Source organism: Equus asinus, chromosome 23, assembly GCF_041296235.1.
Source record: "Equus asinus isolate D_3611 breed Donkey chromosome 23, EquAss-T2T_v2, whole genome shotgun sequence".
Classification (NCBI taxonomy): Eukaryota; Metazoa; Chordata; class Mammalia; order Perissodactyla; family Equidae; genus Equus; species Equus asinus.
The window spans coordinates 30388831-30407978 of NC_091812.1; the positions used below are offsets into that span (position 1 = coordinate 30388831).

Consider the following 19148-nt stretch of genomic DNA (forward strand, 5'->3'; position numbering starts at 1 on the left):
GTTTCCCTTCATCTGGGGCCAGGAAGGACACTGATTCTGAAGACAGAGCACTAATGAGCTTCCCCTTTGTCTCCTTCCCTGTCTCTCGATTCCGCAGTTAATAGCCAAGATACCAACCATCACGGCAGTTTGCAACTTGCACGGGGAGAAACTGCAGGTATTTAAGCAATCGCATCCAGACATAGTGAATACACTCTTTCCTCCGTTATACAAGGAGCTCTTTAATCCTGACTGTGCCACCGTCTGCAAATGAAGGCGACGAGAGAACTGTCTCATAGTCATGGAATGCATCACCATTAAGACAAAAGCAATGTGTTCATGAAGACTTAAGAAAAATGTCACTACTGCAACATTAGGAATGTCCTGCACTTAATAGAATTATTTTTCACCGCTACAGTTTGAAGAATGTAAATATGCACCTGAGTGGGGCTCTTTTATTTGTTTGTTTGTTTTTGAAATGACCATAAATATACAAATATAGGACACTGGGTGTTATCTTTTTTTTTTTAATTTTATTTGGGTATGTTTGGGAGACAACTGTTTATAGAATTTTATTGTAGATATATACGAGAACAGAGCGGTACCTTACATGATTACTTTTCCTGTTGATTGTTCAAATATAATTTAAGAAAATTCCACTTAATAGGCTTACCTATTTCTATGTTTTTAGATAGTTGATGCATGTGTAAATTTGTAGCTGTCTTGGAAAGCACTGTGCATGTATGTAATAAGTATATAATATCTGAGAATATTATATATGATTTTACTTATTCATGCACATGCACTGTGGCTTAAACTACCATACCTACTAGCAAAGGAGGTTCAGTCAGGCTCTCTTATATTCTTGACCTTCTGTATTACATGTTACCTTTATGTTAGACAATCAGGATTTTGTTTTCCCAGCCAGAGTTTTCATCTAGAGTCAATGGCAGGATGGTACCAACTCAGAAATAAGTCAACGAAGGAATAAATATAATGCATGGCCTCTGTATAAAAGCTCTATTTCTATCAATGACGTCAAAGCCTTGTCAAGATGGTACATATTTGGGGGAAAAAATAAGTACTTGGAGCCATTTTCCTGTTTTAAGAATTAGACCACAGATAATATTGTGGAGTTCAGGACTTTTTTGACCAAACAATAGATATTTCCTCTTTTTCACCAGGACACATAAAACACTATTTTTCTTTGGATTTCAGGTTGTGAAAGAAACTTGATTTTGGTGCTTATTGTGTCATCAACAGAGAAATACAGTCTGTAGATTATCACCACCAGCAATTTTTTCTAATAAAATGAGAGTAAAAGAGTAAAATCAGAACCCAGGGTCCCAATGCCATTTCCTGTAAAGATTTTCTGTAACTATTTTTTTTTTTTTTGGCAAAGAAAAGCTAGAAAGAGAATACACAAAGTAATGAAGTAGTTCTTTCTATTCATTCTCTTTAATAAGTTTGATAGAAAAAGCAGCAATAAAGGGGGAAGCAGAACTTTATATGTCCTTCTAGTCTGGAGCCTCTAATTTTTTTCAACTCCAAAATACTGTATTATAAAAATATAGCAAAAACTTGAAGATTAGAAGAAAATATTTGAGTTATTCTATAGAATGAATACACCCCAAAGCTAAAACTATTTCCTATGCAACTTGGAATTGCATCATCCATCTAGCCTGAGATTATGTTTTTAGCAACTTTTAGAAGTACAGAATGCAAAAGGTGAGATCAGGATTAGAGAATTTAGACTTAGTACAAGTTCTCACTTCTCTACCTCCTCTCCAATCAAACTGATCACCAGGAAAGCGTCAACTCCAAGGAGTTTGTTCTGCCTGTGTTCTGGAGGCCTTATGTCTTTGGTCTCGTCTGATCCAAAATGAGATTTTTAAAAAGGAAGCTGGAGGAGAGCTTTGTGTATAAGACAAGGAAAATTATGATCTCCTGTAAGAGTAGCCCAGCCACCAACTCCTGAAGACCTGCCCCTCTTCTCCTTGTCAAACACGAACACACACACACACACACACACACACACACACACACACACACACTTGCTTCATAAAGTTTCCATCAGTGGAAACTTTGATTTCTTTTTAATCTCCTGTGCTCTCCCGAAGTCGCGTGGTTGAGAGCCATCTCCACAGTGCCGCAGAACTCCTCATTGATGAGCAAACGGTAGTGTTAGTCTTTTCTTTTAGAAAACAGAGCCTTTTCCCACCTCATGATTGATGAATTCCAAACCAATGGGGAAAAACAAAAAGGCTTTAAAATAATGAATCTCTTTCTCAACTACTGTTATATTCAATTAATTTAACTACATTGAACCAAATTACCTTCAGTGTCTAAGAAGACAGCTGTAGACTGCTTATTATGCTGCTATAGGGACTCAATTCTTTTTGGTGTAAATGTCACTCCTGCTAGCTCTTTGTATAAAGAATTAATTCCAAGAGTCATATTTCCTTCTAATGGAAAGATTACTCTACTGATTGCTAGGAAAACAGGGTAATGGAAGGCACTCAATTAAACCAAGCCGTTTCCAAATGCAATGTATGTTTTATGATTGGCTTGTGATAGGCGATGCTTAATGTGTCTACTTGGTGTTTCCCTTTGAGCTTTGAACTTATGTCAAACTTTGTTTTCATTGTTCTGTTGGCCTAGTGTTTTCCATTGTCAGCCTGTAATTCCTGCTCAGTTGCAAAGGGAATCATTTGTTTCCTCTAATTTACCCTAGAGGATTTAAATTGGCTCAATTGATGAAGTGGCTGAGAATTTTTTCCTTACTTGTCCCATGGGTGATGTAGGAAAAAGATTGTTCCCCACGTCTGCCTCAGGAGGTACTGGATTTGAATTTGTGTTGTTTCCACTAGTGCAAACATTTCATTGGGACGGCATGAACCTTTTGAAGCTAGGGGACAGGAAACAGCTAGCGACTGAACCAGAACAAAACAGTGGAAACCAGTACACATTCAGTTCACTTCAGTGGAGAAAAAAGATTTACATTTTTTGCCACAGCTGCCAAATCTGCCTATTAGAAGAGAACCAAGTCATATTTTCAATGGTAACAAAGCACCTTTAAAAGTTGCCCTTTGAACATCTCCTGTGACTACATCTCGAGGTATTTTGAAATTTTGGTAAGAACTTTCTTTCTCACATGTAATCTCTGTCCCTTCCACATGAAGACTCACAAATATTCTCAACACATTCATGGTAAAGTGTGCACTGGAAGAAAGCACCCATGATCTGTACTTTTCAATTCATGCTTCGTAAATGACAATCACTGCTTGATGCAGATGTTGCACTGTATCCACTCAGGGATGTTTCATTTAAAAAAAAAGGTACATCAAGAACGAGGGGGAACAAAACAGGAAAATGACAACAAATTGTAAATGGCATAAATTAAATATGCCAATGAGAGAACCTCTCTGACAAGGCTTTCAGACCAACGAGCTGTAACTTCATGTTGTAAACTGTTTGGATTTGCTGAAAAGTTGCACATGAATAAGGACAACTTAGTCTCATTTTCTAAACTCTGCTAGGAGCCAAATAAGCCAGCTGCCCCATTTATAGGAATGTATATCTCCCAGCAAACCCAAGCTTCCTGTACAAGGAAAATACAGAAATCTAAGTGGTGTTAGATGAACCTGACAAGGGAGGTGAAGCTGTGTGAATTCAAACTGCAATCTATCTATGGTCTGTAAAAGGAAAAGCAAATTTTGGAGGGAATATAAGAGGATAAGGGATTCCAAATCTGGCTAAATATCTCAGCTATACCCCTACTGTCCGTGACTCAGTCACCTTTGTATCCCTTTTTCTGAGGCTTTTTTATCCTCAAAGACTGAAAGCTGAGGGTGGAGATGTGCTCTACAAACATATCCTTTCCGGATTTCCCTTGTTTTAATATTGTCTTCAGGGCTCTGTACTAAAGGGCCACTGAGTAGGTGAAAACAAAAAATATAGTGGTCTCTTGGGTAATTATACTTCCCTGGCAGAATCTGAGATACCCAGAATTGTAATGAACCCTGGATATCAACAAGAGGTGCCAGGGAGGCATCAGGACATTTCCTATCATAGCTGCCTTGTTCAACACTTAACTTCACAGCAGTCAAGATAAACTGTAGAAAACCACGCACATGGATAGTCAACTCACGCTCACTCTCTACAATCCCATGTGTACTAGGCTTGAATGCAAAAGCAATTCTTGTGTCCCAAGGACAACCTAAAACTTAACAAGCTTTTTTCAAAAACATCAGTCAGATGCAAATGATGTCAGTTTTGTTCCATGTTCTTTGTTTTCATTTATTACAGAAGCAAGGAAAAATTCTACTGCTATTGAAAATTAGAAGAAATAACTTTATCCTGGCTCTTTTTTTCTCTATAAACTTTTGTTTCCAATGAAGTTACTATGATTGGCAGTAAATTCAAGCAAGGACATCTGTGCCCTGACAGAGCCACCATTCAATAGAACAGCAGTAACTTTAAAATGTTCATCTGTAGTGAAACTTTGTACAAAGTCCCCTGTATAAAGAAGAGGAAAGAGCCCACTGTCTGCTTTAGACAAAGTGGCATTTGATTTTGTTTCCAATTGCTAGTACAAGCAGCAACCTAATATGGGAAACCATGCAGGTTTTTAGACACGAGTTGACAACCATTTCAGGGACGTGGGGGTGTTGCAGGACCAGAGGTATGTGTTTATTTAAAGCAAGGGTTAAAAATTCAAAAGTCTAAAAGGGCCAGAGAGTGGATGCAAATGAGTGAAGCTGTCCAGTGGCAAGCTGGCAAATAAATGCCCCATCTGAAACGGGACATCCACTAGCCAGCTAAAGCTCAAGTGTTGCTAAAGCTTCTGAATCTTAGAAAATCTCTCAGGTTGGAAGCAATGTCAGTTGATTCAGAGCTTAGTGCAGACCAAACAAATACACCTCTGAGCAGAAGAGGGCCCACAGTTTGCAACCTCTGGTTTAATGCAAAATTGAATGGAGGGGCCTGTTGGGCTGGAGTAAGTCTGTCCAGACACAACTGTGAATGATGTTAGAGCGGAGGGGGAGTATGGGGGAGATTTTCCCCTTCTGATACTCAATTTGGTTTCCATGTTTGACTATCACTAGAGAATATAGTAAGAGTTCAGTTGAAAAAGATAGCAGTCTGAAAATGCAAATAACTCAATGTAATGATGGCTTATAAAAGATCCTTCTATTTGTCGTGCCCAAACTCCTAGCTTCCTAGAGCCAGGCGGCTTGATTTCTTGCCACTTTTTTCTGAAAGTCAAATGCACGATTTTTATGTTTTTGAGTCTCACTGTGTTTCTTTAAATGTGTGGCTTCAATATCTGCGACAAGTTTTTCTTTTCCCTTGGTTGTATATGAAGAATTAGTTCTCGAGTCATGACAACATAGTCCTCCATCGTTCTGAAGTGCGGGATGGCGAATTCCTATGCAGCAGATGGGGGTTGTCTGTTTGTGCACTTTTTCCGTAAGCTGCTGAAATTCCTCTGACGTGAATTGGCCATGGTCATCTTTGCCTCCTGCACGACCTCCAGTGGATCAGAAAAAGCAGCTCAGTGATTGTACTCGTGGCCAAAAATAAAGCACAAGGTTACTGGAATTGAATAAACCCAGTTGAGGCAAGTGCAGGTTACCCCAGCTGGGCAGCATAATCTGTATTAATCCTCACTCTTCTGGCAGTGGCTGAGGGAGAGCCTTTGCATGCCTCTGTCACCACCACATTCAGACACACATTAGGTACGTCTGAAAAGCTGCAGAGCCCACATCCAAGCACAGCACCGTCTGCTTCATCTGATTAACACACACACAGAATGAAAACTACACCCATGGAAAACTGAGTATGTATTGTAGAAATGTAGAGGAAAAATAAAAATATTTTTTCAAATGTAATTACTTTTAATATATGCTTGTGGAAGGTCTAATGAGGTGTATGCTGTCTCTGTAATTTTTGCTGTAAATAACTGGAGACAGTGAATACACTGATTTTTCTATGTCTCTGTTTAAGCATAAGACTTTGTAACAATTTTTTTAGAGGGGGAAAACCAACAAAGAACAAATATGTACTGGCTTCCTTTCTGCGTGTTATGTATTTCTCAGAAACTGGTTGTAACGGTTTAAGCATCTTGACGGGTCATTGGTGTTAAGTGTACGCTTCTTTTTGTAATACAGCTGAGAAAGGGACAGGGCTGTCAATTAAATCTGCTCCAAAGAATTTGTATTGAAGATTGGCCTAAGACCTGCAAACTCTATCTGAACTAGACAATATGTAAAAGGAAAGTTAAAAAAAAATAATAATGTTGCCTGAGTAAGTCATCTTTCCTTGTAGCAAATGGCTTTGTCCAAATCCTTTCTGCATGGAATAGCTTAAGGAAAACAAACTCTGCTTTCTGATGAACAAAATATTTTTGTACACGTTTGTTTCTTATTAGTAACCTGAGGTCAGACCACTCATTCGCTGAAGCCATAACTGACCTTCACCAAATAAATGTTGTAAAGAACCTGGGGGAGGGTTGGGGAGAGACTCAGAGGGAAGGAAAATCCAAGGTGTCATGAGCTGTAACAACACAGGCAGGAGCAAATCCAACGAACCTGATGCTTTTCCTGCATCCCAAATGTGACTTTAAAAGGCTAGTATTTTATGATGATCAATTTATAATTAAAAAAAAAGATATTTAGATTTAAATGAGACTTTCCAATATTTTTTAAATCCCTGACAATGCTTCCTTGCTTTTAGGATTGAGAGAAATGATTTTCGTATACTTCCAACATTCCGAGATTTAATGTTTTTTACCTTAGCTCCGGCCTACACATGTAAAGTGAAGAGCAATGCTAAGTCCTCCAGCAAGTGGAACCATGGGCTGTCTGGGGGTTGGCTGTACCTACCAACCACGACTGCACCTTGGAGCAGCCGGCGAGGGTGCGGTCGATGTCTCTTATGAACATGCACACCATTGTTGGCAATACACAAAAGTTGCATTGCCAAACGTATGTAAAATAAAAATATTCACTCTAAAAAGCATAATAATTATACTTTTTAAAAAGAATAATGCCTCCAATAGTCATCACTGATTTTTCTGGAGCTTAATTACATTATTATCATGTATTGTTATTGACCTATAGAGGCAAAAGGCAAACCACAAATAAACCCTGTGACATATATAGTTTTAAAATCTACAATTTTCTTATCTCTCTTTCCTTGTTTAATATATAAGCCCTAATTTCTGTGTACGTGAGTAAAGCTGCAGCCTGAGTCATTTAGGAAGTAAGCATTGAGTTTTTTTAATTATAAATATACTAGAATAAAACAGCAATCCCTAACAATTAAAAAAAAAGAGTTTTATATTACTTTAGAATGTAATAGGTTTTCGTCCTTATTTTATGTCTTGTAAATTATTAGTTGAATACTGTTAGCATTCCCTGATAATGCACACATGATTTCTGAATGTTTTCTGTAAATGACAATCAATGTTTATGAAGTTCCCTCCTTTAATGCTGAACAAAATTAAAAGAAGAAAAAGAAAAAAGTCTTGCCTAATTATTTCTTTCCCCCCTACAGGGAACAAGGAGGGGATGAAGAAGAAGATAGATTTGGTTTTGAAAACATTATCTCATGGGGGTCTTCCTACAGAGGTGCCCTTCTTCCAGGAAATAATGGTTAATTTTTTTCTGGAAATTCTTGTGTCCTCATGGACCTGGAGCGAGTTAGAAATGTTCCTTGAGAAAAGACTCAGACTTCATTCTAGCCAAAGAGCTTACCATGTTGCAATAAAAATGAGAGCAGCATCTCTCAAAGATAATAGCTCTCTTTTTCTAGAACTTTCATAAAAGGAAGCACCAGCTAGCAGAGCCATAAGCAACTCCTCTGCAAACACTGTTGAAATAAGTTGCAGCAGGTTTGAAATAGATGTGACAATCCCTACATCTGATGAAAGCTTTTAGATAATAATTAATGTCTCTGGGTCTGATTTTTTTTTTTAACAAAACATCACCAAGCTGCTCCACCACCGAAATCAATGCTCGCCGATATATGAATGCTCTCAGTCTTATTTGAAACTATAATAGGAAGCATTTGAGGGTAATCACAGACTCACAATGATGTTGAAAAAGGCAGTTCTAGGAGAGGCCAGCAATTTTTCAGGTGCTTGGATATTTTTGCAGGTTGGGGTCCCTAGAGATGAAATGCTTCAAGAATGGTAGTTTACAGCAAGATCTAACGGATTTAAAACTAGAAGCACTGGCCCATACCACAGGACGAGCCTTAGAAAGCCTTCAGTAAGGTTTCTCCCAACTTCAGTCTTTGGAACCAGTGGAAATCCTTGCAGTATGTTTCAAGCAACAGCTCCACCCAAGACGTCCAGAGCCCATGTGGCCCTGTTCAGAGGACAGGAACAGAGAACTGCACACACGCTTCTGTGAGAGTGCCATTTATGTTCCTCAGTTTCTAATCAGGTCTTCAAGTGACTAGTCAGAGACAGCAAATATATAATCATGACCTATCCCAGGCTCATGCCGATTGCCACCAACAATTGATCACGGAACTCTTTATTGTAAAATCATCTCAAGTCTTTTCAGAAACCTAGATAAGCAGGACTGAAACACAAGATGAAACTTACCATTTTTAAATTCAAATTGGACCATATAAGATAATAATTAACTTTTAATAGCATTACCAAAAAGTATGAATTAAGCCCTTTTTTGCACAAAGCTTTGTTCTGTTCATAGATTCTCTCCTTTATTTAAGAAAAAGAAATGGCAACATGTTCCCATACTTACACGAGGCTATTGTGCATGAGGAATTTCAGTTATCAAAGGAGTAGCCAGAGTTTGGCTCCATACCTTAAGTGGCAGCAGCTCCTTGACCCAATTAGAGAAGAGGTGGAAGTGAAGCAAGTTCTCTAATGCCATCTTGGTAGGAGAGTATCTCAGATACCGAGCCACCATGCTTAAAAGTTTCCTTTCACTGTTTCCTGAACTCAAACTTGCTAAGTTTAACTGATTGAATAAATATTATTCTAAGAGACTGTAAAATTCTCGACAGCTGTGTCTCACAGACCTTAAAATCTCCCAAGTTCATGGAGCAGGGCATGGCATCGTGTAAGCACTCAATACATGTGTCAAATACATGTTCTGGGGTCCATTCTCCTTGTGTAATTTGAGCTGCCCAACTATCTATGTGCTGTTATTTTACTGGTTTTGCCCTTGAGCAAATCACCCGCCAGCAGAGGCACCAGACACAGACATAATTTTACCATAAGCAATGAGATGGGAAATGGCAGCCAACTGGCAAAGGGCAATGGAAGAACACTCTTTCTCTTCCTTTCTCCAAAAGAGATTTCAGAGAAGACTCAGTTAGGCAGAAACAAAAAACAGAGAGGTCAGGAAGCCTAATTTGTAAAACAAATTGGACATAAAAGCCTGGTCCTGGCATGTCCCTCTCAAATCCCCCAGTCTGGTTTCATCAAATCATAAAGTCTCAGTCAAAAAGAGGAGAATCTGGAGAACTGATTACTTCTTGAGCTATAGCATGGCACAAGTAAGAAATTTTAGAGACGGTCCTACTTTTTAAGAGATGGAAACCTTTACAGCTGTGATCATGTATTCCCAGTGCAGCAGTCAAAACAGTGGACCAAATGTTATCTTAGATGTTGTCTTAGTCACTGGATACTTTGCATGTGGCCAGAAGATGAGGGAATCAAGAGAGAGCATGCAGAATTACAGAGTAGGTTTGCATAAGCGAGGCCTGGCCACATTCCAACAATCAGAATTAATCCCATGGTACCACATAACAGCAAAGGTTATGGGAAATGTAGTCTACCTGTGTGCCCAGGGAAAAGGAAATGGGTTGGGGAAACACTTAGCAGTCCTGACACAAATGTGAAAGGAATCCAAGAAAGTCTCTAATTTGATTACCCATCAGTTACTGCAACAAACATTTATCCAACAAATATTTATTTCTGCTGCTATGTGCCAGGCACTCTTCATGGGGAATACGAAAGTGAAATATGGCAGATACAGACTCTGCCTGTATGGAATCTGTGGTATAGGTCCAAGAAAGTTGGAAATACAAGAGGACAAAGCCATAATACAAGTAACTAAAAGATAAACTCTATTACAACTGTTACACTAGCTACAAAAAAATTTACAGGATGTTCTGCAGATGGTCACCTGTTCTCTGTTTAACTCTCCTCTTGAACTCATCGTCACCCATCATAGCCCATTCTGGTTTTTTAAACAATGTTAATTTTTAATTAATTTCTGAATAGTGAAGCAAAATCTTTCTCATATCTTTTATCCCCAGTTATAGTTAGTTCTGCTGATTGAGACTAAGCAGAGCGAGTGCATGTCCAAACCTATCTTTGTCATAGCAATACCTTAAATAAAAAACAGATACATCATTCACTTCTCACTTCCAGTCTTCTTTTTCACACACTAAAAATTCTCAGTTATCCCAAACATTTCCCACAATGTAATCTGCTCAGAAAGATAAGTGTTGTTCATTTGAAGGACCTCATCATAACCTCATCAGTAACACAAATCAGTGACATGGGCCCCGATCAGGGAGCTTGTCTATATCAATGATGTTAGTCACATGTGCATTTAGAACACAGCTTTTTACAGACACTTGTGTTTTTAAATGTAGCTTTTATTATTTATTTATTTATTACCTAGTATTCAAGTATGATGAGGCCAACAGATCAGGAGACAATTTCCGTTGAAAAGATAGTTTGTTACTGACAGTTCCCAAGAAGAGTGGCATGCCATGTCGCGCCACGCAGGCCCACATGGGCAAGGACCAAGGTCAGTCAGGAGGCAGAAGGAAAACCTTAGGAAAAAACGGGTGAGGCAGGGTAAGCAGGCTTAGGACTGTCTACTTTGGATAATTTCAGAGGGCTCTGGGGTCTAGGTGCTGTCTCTAGGAAGTGGTACCAGGCCCTGGGGTAATTAGGATTGGGGGACAGTGATGCAGAACATGAGAGCCCAGTAAAGGAGACGCTTGGGGCATGGGCTCTGGATTGGTTGGTCTATGAAAGGAGTGTTCATAGGCAAGTCATTTACCATCCCTAGGAACTGGCTAGCCCTGGGAAGGGCAATCTTTAGTATTTCCAGGTCAGCAATCTGGTCAGCAAAATCTGATGTCCAGATTTTGACATCAGAATAAAAAGACATGGTCAATACAAATTGATTTGTGTGTTTTTACCCACAGGGGGAAAATATCTTATCCCAAACCTCATGTGTGAATAATAGAGCAATTTCTGTCTATTGTGGAAGGATTTGTTTGAGATATTCATCTGTGTTTTTTCCTTTCTGTTTTCTCTCCTCAGGGTTCAAATTCATACCTTGGGTTCTTAGTAAGTCCTTACTTCCAGAAGTTTTACAAGGTAAAAAGCTGAATCCCACACTCCTGAGGTCCCTGCCCTAGCACAGACTATTCTGTCTCACACAAGGCACCAAAGAAGAGAATTTTCTATCTTCAAGGTTTGGATCACGAAGAAATGTGCAGTGATTATGATGACTAGAACACAGTCACTTAATCCCAATTCTAGGCACTGCAAAGCCCTTCCATGGGAGGGAATCATCTGTTTATTAATTCATTCAGTTCTTATTTATTCAGCATCTACTGTGGCCAGACAGTGTGCTGACCATTAGCATATCAGTTCGCGAGGGCTGCTGTAACAAAGTGCCACTAATGGGGTGGCTTAACAACAGAGATGTATTGCCTGACATTTTTGAAGCCTAGAATCCAAGATGAGAGTGTTGGCAGGGTTGGTTCCTTCTGAGGGCCGTGAGGAAGAATCTGTTCCATGCCTCTCCCTTAGCATCGGGTGGTTTTCTGGCAATCTTTAGCATTCCTTGGCTTGTAGAAGCATCACCCTGCCTTCTCTGTCTCTGCCTTCATCTTCAGGTGGTGTTCTCCCTATGTGAATGTCTGTGTCCAAATTCCCCCTTTGTATAAGGACACCAGTGATGTTGGATTAGGGCCCATCCTAATGACCTCATTCTAACTTGATTGTCATTGTATACGTAAAAATCCTATCTCTAAATAAGAGCACATTCTAAGGTACTAGGGGTTAAGATTCCAACATATCTTTTTGGGGATACATAATTCAATTCGTAAAAATTAGAGAGAATGTAATGAACAAACAGACAAGTTCCTCCTCTTATGTAATGTACATTCCAGTGATATTTTGTAATTTCCCACCCGTTCAATGAAATAATGACACTCTAAATTGATTTAAAAAAAAATAAAGGTATTCCTTGAATATCTGCTATTTATGAACTGACAGTGCACAAATCACACAACTTGTTCCTAATGAAAAGGAAAGAGGTCAAAGCAGCATCAGAAAATAGCGGGCAGAGGAAGAAGATAAAGTCATTTGAAGAAAGCTGTAAGAGGAAGTTGAGAAATGAGTGGATTAAGTGGGAATTCTGAGATTCAAATACGGCTAGCCAATCCTAAACATCCCCTCATCCTTCCATGCACTTTTCCCAGGGACCAAATGCCCCCCTTATGTATTCAAACATGAACTAAGAGAATGTATAACACTTTCTCACAGCCGGCTAAAAATATCTAACCTGGAGGATAGAGAAGAGAATTAACAATCTCTTTATAGCGCCAAGTGGCAGCAGAGGAGATCCACCAAATGGCAGGGGAGTTTTATCGGAGTGTGATCCATACTGAGCTACCACTTAGTATCACCTAGAATTTGTTAACAACTTCCTTCCCTGTACTTTCCATCCTCGCCACACTTTACAAACCTGAAGCCCTGCAGTTCTCTAGCATGCTCAGGTAAAATTCCATTTGAATTTTCCCCTTTGGAACGATAAAACATCATTTTTAAGGTGGGATGAGCTGACTGAGGGTTGAGGGTGGGTGAGTGGGGAAAGCAAAGTCAGGAAAGACTTTCCCAAAATAAACAGTAAGTCTCATGACCCTCAGTCTGCAGAAACTTCCCCTCCTCAAACCTCACATCCACATCATTGGTCAGGGAATTCTTGTTCATTACATGGTGAAATTCCCTGTGCACGTACTAGAGAAGATAAAAACATGACAGGCATGGAAACTGTTGATTTTTTTTGTCTTGTGTTTCTACTCTTAGAAGAAGAAGCCATGAAAATATTAGCTATTAAAATAATGTCCCCCCAAAAAATAATAATCCCTTGTCACACATCTTAATTCTACATTGTCCAATTAAGAGAAAATCTCCATCTTTATTTTTTTTATTAAAAATAATTAGTTTACATTAGTAAGGGGGTAAGGGTCTAAGTTTTCTCTCTCTAAACATTCCATTCCAAAACACCATTCCTCCATGAAATTAGGAATTAAATTCCTAAAAGTAATTTTATCTAAACCTGTGGAGACTCAACTCTCAGAGAGTTAAATGGTACCAATCTATGGGAAATACTCATCTATTTCTTAGCAGAACTTAAATCTCTCATCCAGACAGGTTCAAGGTAGCAGTCACATTGCTCTTTCTAATATATTTTCCGGAGAAGAGTCCCAGATGCTATCTAGACAGTTCCATCCAACTTCCAGCTTGTACTGCCCTCACACACTCCCCTTCACTTTGGCAAGAACAATGTCTGCTCAATTGCCCTCAATGGACTGTGCAGTAAAACACTCTTTAAAAATAAACTCTTCAAAGAAAGAACCCAGACATTTGCTCAAAACAACTAGAAAATTTTTTTCACACTAGTATTTCACATAGATTGTATCGGCTATTTTTCTGCTTGTCCCCAAAGGTCAGAGATAATAATTTCCAAACACAAGGCATTGTGATCAAGTATAAAAGAAAAATCTAAGAAGTAAAGCAGAAAGGAAAGGTGAGCTCAGACCTCACAGCCCAGAGTCATGTCTATTTCCCTCATCCATTTGACAAACATTAATTGAGGGCTTACTATGTACTAAGCATTACACTTGGTCCTGAGGATAAAAAGATGGTTAACATGGTCCCTGCCCTTGAGAATTTCATAGTGTAGCAAGGCAGGCAGACCAGCAAACAGATGCAGTGACACATTTCGAAATTGGTATTTTGAGAGAGGACTCTGGGAACTGTGAAGTGATTAAATCTATTTGGGAATAGCTGTAGAAGAAAAAGGGGAAACCTGTAGAAACAGTACTATTTGAACTGAGCCCTGAAGGGTGAAAGAAGTTTATCAAAAGAAAGAGTATATCCAGTAGTGGAAGAAGCATGAGCAAAAAGAGAGAATGTCTAGAATATGGAGCAACTGGCAGCTGCATTCCAAATATTACTCCCAGGCATGTTTCATTTGGCTTACATTTAGTTAGGAAATTCCATATAAAATTGGAATCTCCAGATTCTTTTATAAAAAATAGAAGATCTGGCTACATTATTCCCACATTCCCATATGGAAAAACTGACTAGTGCCCAGTCAAGTAAACAGGACATGTTTTCTCTAGTTTTGCTCTTTATTCATTTCCTACCTGCCTGGTTCCTTAGACAATTGAGTGCTTGGTGAGCAATGATGGAAGATGAGTGGAGAGGAGAAAGGTCAAAAGTAGGCTGTTTATGAAGGATCTGGATTGCCTACCTGAGAAGCTTATTTTTAGCTCAGTGTTTCTACAACTATGCCCTCACAGAACTGGTCATCCACAAGCTAAATTAAACAGTTGATTTGTTTTTCCTTCTAAATCTTTTTTAAAACATTGGGACTGATTGCCACTTATCTATATCGGAGTAGTAGGAAAAAATATCTGTTATTTATAATCTCAACTACCTGCTCAGGAAGCCAGTTTCTATTAAACAGAAAACCTTTAGTTCTATTGAGACTTAATAGTTTTGGACTCATAAGTGTCGGAGGAGAAGAAATCAGAGTTTCCAAGGTTCTCCAAGAGATAGAAGTACATGAGGAAAGAGAGAGAGAAGACACCAAGAAAGGAGCCAATGAGATCAAGAAACTTGAGCACTGATGGGTCGAAGAATCAATGAGAAACTCTCGATGGCAGGATGTCCAAAAGGGTTTTAAGAACAGGGCTGCAAATGTATGGATTTAGGTTGTTTGCTGCTCAGTGAACAATATGGTACATACCCATCCGCATGGTGACTCCTGATTTTCAGTAAAGTCAACTTCAAAATGGTTTATGTGACTGAGAATTAAAATACTCAGAAACTAACAGAAATCTTTAGAAGAGGTTTAGACTTTCACAGGCCATGGACTTGTATACTTAAGCCAGATCTCATAGAACAGGAAAGCCTTGGCCAATATTAAGTTTATACCAGAATTTAATCACTGATGAAATAATATTTATGAATAATAAATAATGTTTATTTATAACGATAAATAATTTATAAATAATGAAACAAAACAATTAAATTATTTTATGACTAATACTAACATTTAATAATATTTTTTTTCTGTAAGGAGCAACATAACTCCCAGGAGCTCTGACACCCAAACACATCTGATAGCGTGAAGCAGGAGAAAACTTTCTGAGGGTCTCCAGTTCTCTACTTGAGAAGTGATTCATAGAACTCAACCTAGGAGAGGCCAGAGGGTATTTTCTCCAGGTGACCACTTGCCTCATGGGAAGATAGTGCCCTTGTAGGCGAAGACCCTAGCAAGGTCTGTGCCAGCCTGCCTGACTGCCCTTTGTTAATGAGCTCAGCTCTACCTGCACTGGAATTGAATTGCAATGTCTCACCAGCTGGTGAAACAGCTTTGGTCTATAATTCACCTCCTGGCTCTTGGTCTTTGTGCCTGATGGATGCAAATCCCCAAGCTTCCCATTCTGAATGGTGCCTATAGTAAAGCTTGGATCTCACAGTAAATCATCAACTCATAATCCTGCCTTCAGCTGGAATGAAATGTGTCCCTTGGATTTCCCAGTCTGTAGACTTTTGCCAAGACAACAAAGGCCTGCCAGGTGGTTGGGGCTCAAGTAAGCATCTGCTCAGCTTCACATTTGACCAAAATGACCACTGGGAAGCATGTATTCCACAGATGTGTTGTCAGAATCAGCAATAAAAAAAGACCCTAATGTCTGCCTTTAAAAGGAAGCTGTATGTTGGAATTCATTTCTAAGTAAATAATTCCCACATATCCACTGTGTCCCTGGGCACAGGATCTCATATCCCTTTTGAAAAGGGCATAGATAATTGAAAAAGGAAGTAAGTGGTGAAGACGGCCAGGGTAGGTATCAAAGCAAATTAACACATACTGATTGAGCACTCACTCTAACAATAGTGACTAAGTATTGTACAGTTCTTTACATCTTACAATGTCTTTCACATACATTCTTCATTTAGCCCATTGGGAAAAACAGGTATTACAGAAGATCATCAATATTTGTAGGCAGTACTTCCAAAATTCAGCTACAGAATACAATTTCCCACCATAAAAATGAAGTAGAATATAACTGAGAAATAGAAGGAAGCCATTCAAATCTTAATATTACCAGAGATTCAAGATTAAGGCCATTTGTAAAGAAATCAAAATAAATTCTACCACTAAAATAAATTATACTTCACATTGCATTATTATGTAGCAACATGACCCCTTTTTTACCTGCATCTGCAGTGCCAAGAAAAATGCTTCTTAAAAGTGTAAACCAAGCTTCCCACCTAACAAGTTTGGGTTTAAATAAATGTTATATAAGAATAGACTAAAGCATAAGAGTTGACAGTTGTCCTAATAGTTGCCAAAAAGACATTCGTAATAAAAACTCTAATGTATGAATAGAAGGAAACTATGTATACCTGATAAAGAGAACTAGATAATCAATGAAAATGTTAGAAAAAAAGAAACAAAATCATCTTTCTATTTTAAACAATAAAATTATTTATCTAGAAAATCCAAGAGATTACTTGTCAAAAATCTATTCAAATTAAAAAGATAATTTCACTAGATGGTTGCATGGATATTAAATATGCAAAAATATACATTTTTAAATACTGTATTTGTAAGAAATGAAATGGGAAAAATATCTCATTCACTGTGGTGATAAATACTGTAAACTTCTGGTGAACAAATCTACCAATAAAAGTACAGCACCTTTATGAACAAAATTAAAAACTCTTATTATAAGGCATAAAATAAGACTCAAGTACATGGAGGGACACACTGCTTTCCTAGAGGAAAAAGGAGAAAAGAAACAATAGAAAGCATAATATATAGAAAACATATAATAAAATGGCTTCAAAATCAGCTTATGCACATTAATCGTTTATAACAGATGTGCTGTTAATTTCCCCTTTTAAAGGCAGAAGCACAAATCAGATTTTTGTAAAAATCTGAATATATAATATTTTCAAAGACAGTCTTAAAACAAATTGTCACAGGAAAGTTGAAAATAAAGAAATAAAAAAAGATGCCCCAGATAAATGCTAAGAAAAAGGTTTTTTGTTAAGGATGTAGAAATAGTAATCAGACAAAATAAAATTCAAGAAAAGTATAGTATAGACTATTTAGTATTTTTTAAAATTATGAATTCACCTAGAAGATTTAATAGTCATCTACTTTTTTCTGTACCTAACATTGGAGTTTGAAATATACAAAGCAAAATCTGTTAGAATCTGTTAGAGTTCCAAGGAGAAATTGAAAAAAAGAAAAACATAGTGGACAAAAATGACACATATCTCAGATCTTAGAAGAACAAATAAATTTTTTTCAAGAAAATTTAGGAAAGATTTTAATAACACAGTTAACAAGGTTGATCTAAGAGATAAATATTTGACTCTGTACCCAATAAACAAAGAATTCACATTATTTTCAAACACATGGAATGTTCATAAAAATTGACTGTGTATTGAGTCACAAACTTCAAAAAATTCCAAAAAGAAGAAATTATTTACCGCAATGGAAAAATTAGAAGTTAAACAACAAAATAAAGACTCTCCCAAAACTACCAAAAAATTGAAAGCACCTGGAAATTTAAAAATAAACTTGTAAGTAATTCCTGGATTAAAGAGGAAATCAAAACTTAAATTACAAATGATTTAGAAATAAAAAAAAATCTAAGCTCTAAATACCAATACTCATGGGATGCAACTTGTGTGTATATATATGGACATATATACGTGAATATGTTTTAAAAAACAAAACTAAGCTTTCAGCTCAAGAAATTAAAATAAAATAAATAAAATTGAAAGAAAGAAATAATGTAGACAAAAACAGAAATTAATCAAAATTAAGTAGAGCTGATCAATAAGACAAAAAGTTGACTCTGAAAAAAGCTATAAAACAGATGAACTTCTGACAGGTTGGATTCTGGGAGGTGGTGGGGTGGGGAGAGCCACAAACAGGGATGATTTTACTACATTACTAAATTAGGAGAATTTAACTACATATATATCTGTGTTGTCAATTTTATCAATTTCTTTCTCTCAGGCATCTGAGCAGCATAACTTTTTTAATAATTCATCTCTGCCTTTCAGTACAGGAAATTCTAGAATCCATTAGTTCCCACCTATTTCTTTATCTCTGCAGACCTTGCTCCCGACAACTGGGGCTGCTTAAACGCTGTTTGCTGGCTCAAGACAGAGCATCTATGGGACCATCATCACCTTTGACAGGTGAGCGTCAACTCCCCTAGCTGCTAGGCCAGCCCTGATCCTCTGTTCCCTGCCACAAGGATCCCTAGGCCTGAGTGTCCGTCTACCAAAAGGTCAGGCCCTATGTTGCCCTTGCCCGTCTCCCTCCCTGCCCCCAACTGCAAGACTGTCATCAACCCTGACTTAGAAGTGACCACTTGGGGCTGGCCCTGTGGTGGAGTGGTTAAGTTCATGCGCTCTGCTTCAGTGGCCCAGTGTTTCACCGGTTTGGATCCTGGGCTGAGACATAGCACTGCTCACCAAACCACGCCGAGGCAGCGTCCCACATGCCACAACTAGAAGGACACACAACTAAAATATACAACTATGTACTGGGGGGCTTTGGGGAAAAAGAAGGAAAAAATTAAATCTTTAAAAAAAAAGTGACCAATTATCTGTCTAACCCTGAGTGTCCCTCTTGATACCAAAAATGGAAATCCCTGATTAACAAAACAAACAAAAAGGAGACAAACCTGAGAGGCATCTAGAAAATGCAAAGAAAAGAGTGAAGACATTTTTAAAAAATCATTTGAGAAAAAAATAACTGGATACAAACACGTTAGAACTAGTCAATGAAGAAGGAAAATAGAACAGAATAAGATGAATAATCAAGGAT

The 19148-nt window shown here is 38.0% G+C and overlaps 1 protein-coding gene across 2 annotated transcripts in view; it reads left to right on the top strand.

Annotated features, from left to right (window-relative positions):
• Window positions 1–1294, top strand: part of RORB (RAR related orphan receptor B) — a 177921-nt gene extending 176627 nt beyond the window's left edge. For both annotated transcript variants that reach the window (XM_014848724.3, XM_070495633.1), the window contains exon 10: window positions 98–1294. In XM_014848724.3, coding sequence (XP_014704210.2) covers window positions 98–253 — 156 coding nt within the window. In that variant the 3' untranslated portion in view covers window positions 254–1294. The remainder of the gene's footprint in view (window positions 1–97) is intronic.
• The last annotated feature ends 17854 nt before the right edge of the window (window positions 1295–19148 follow it).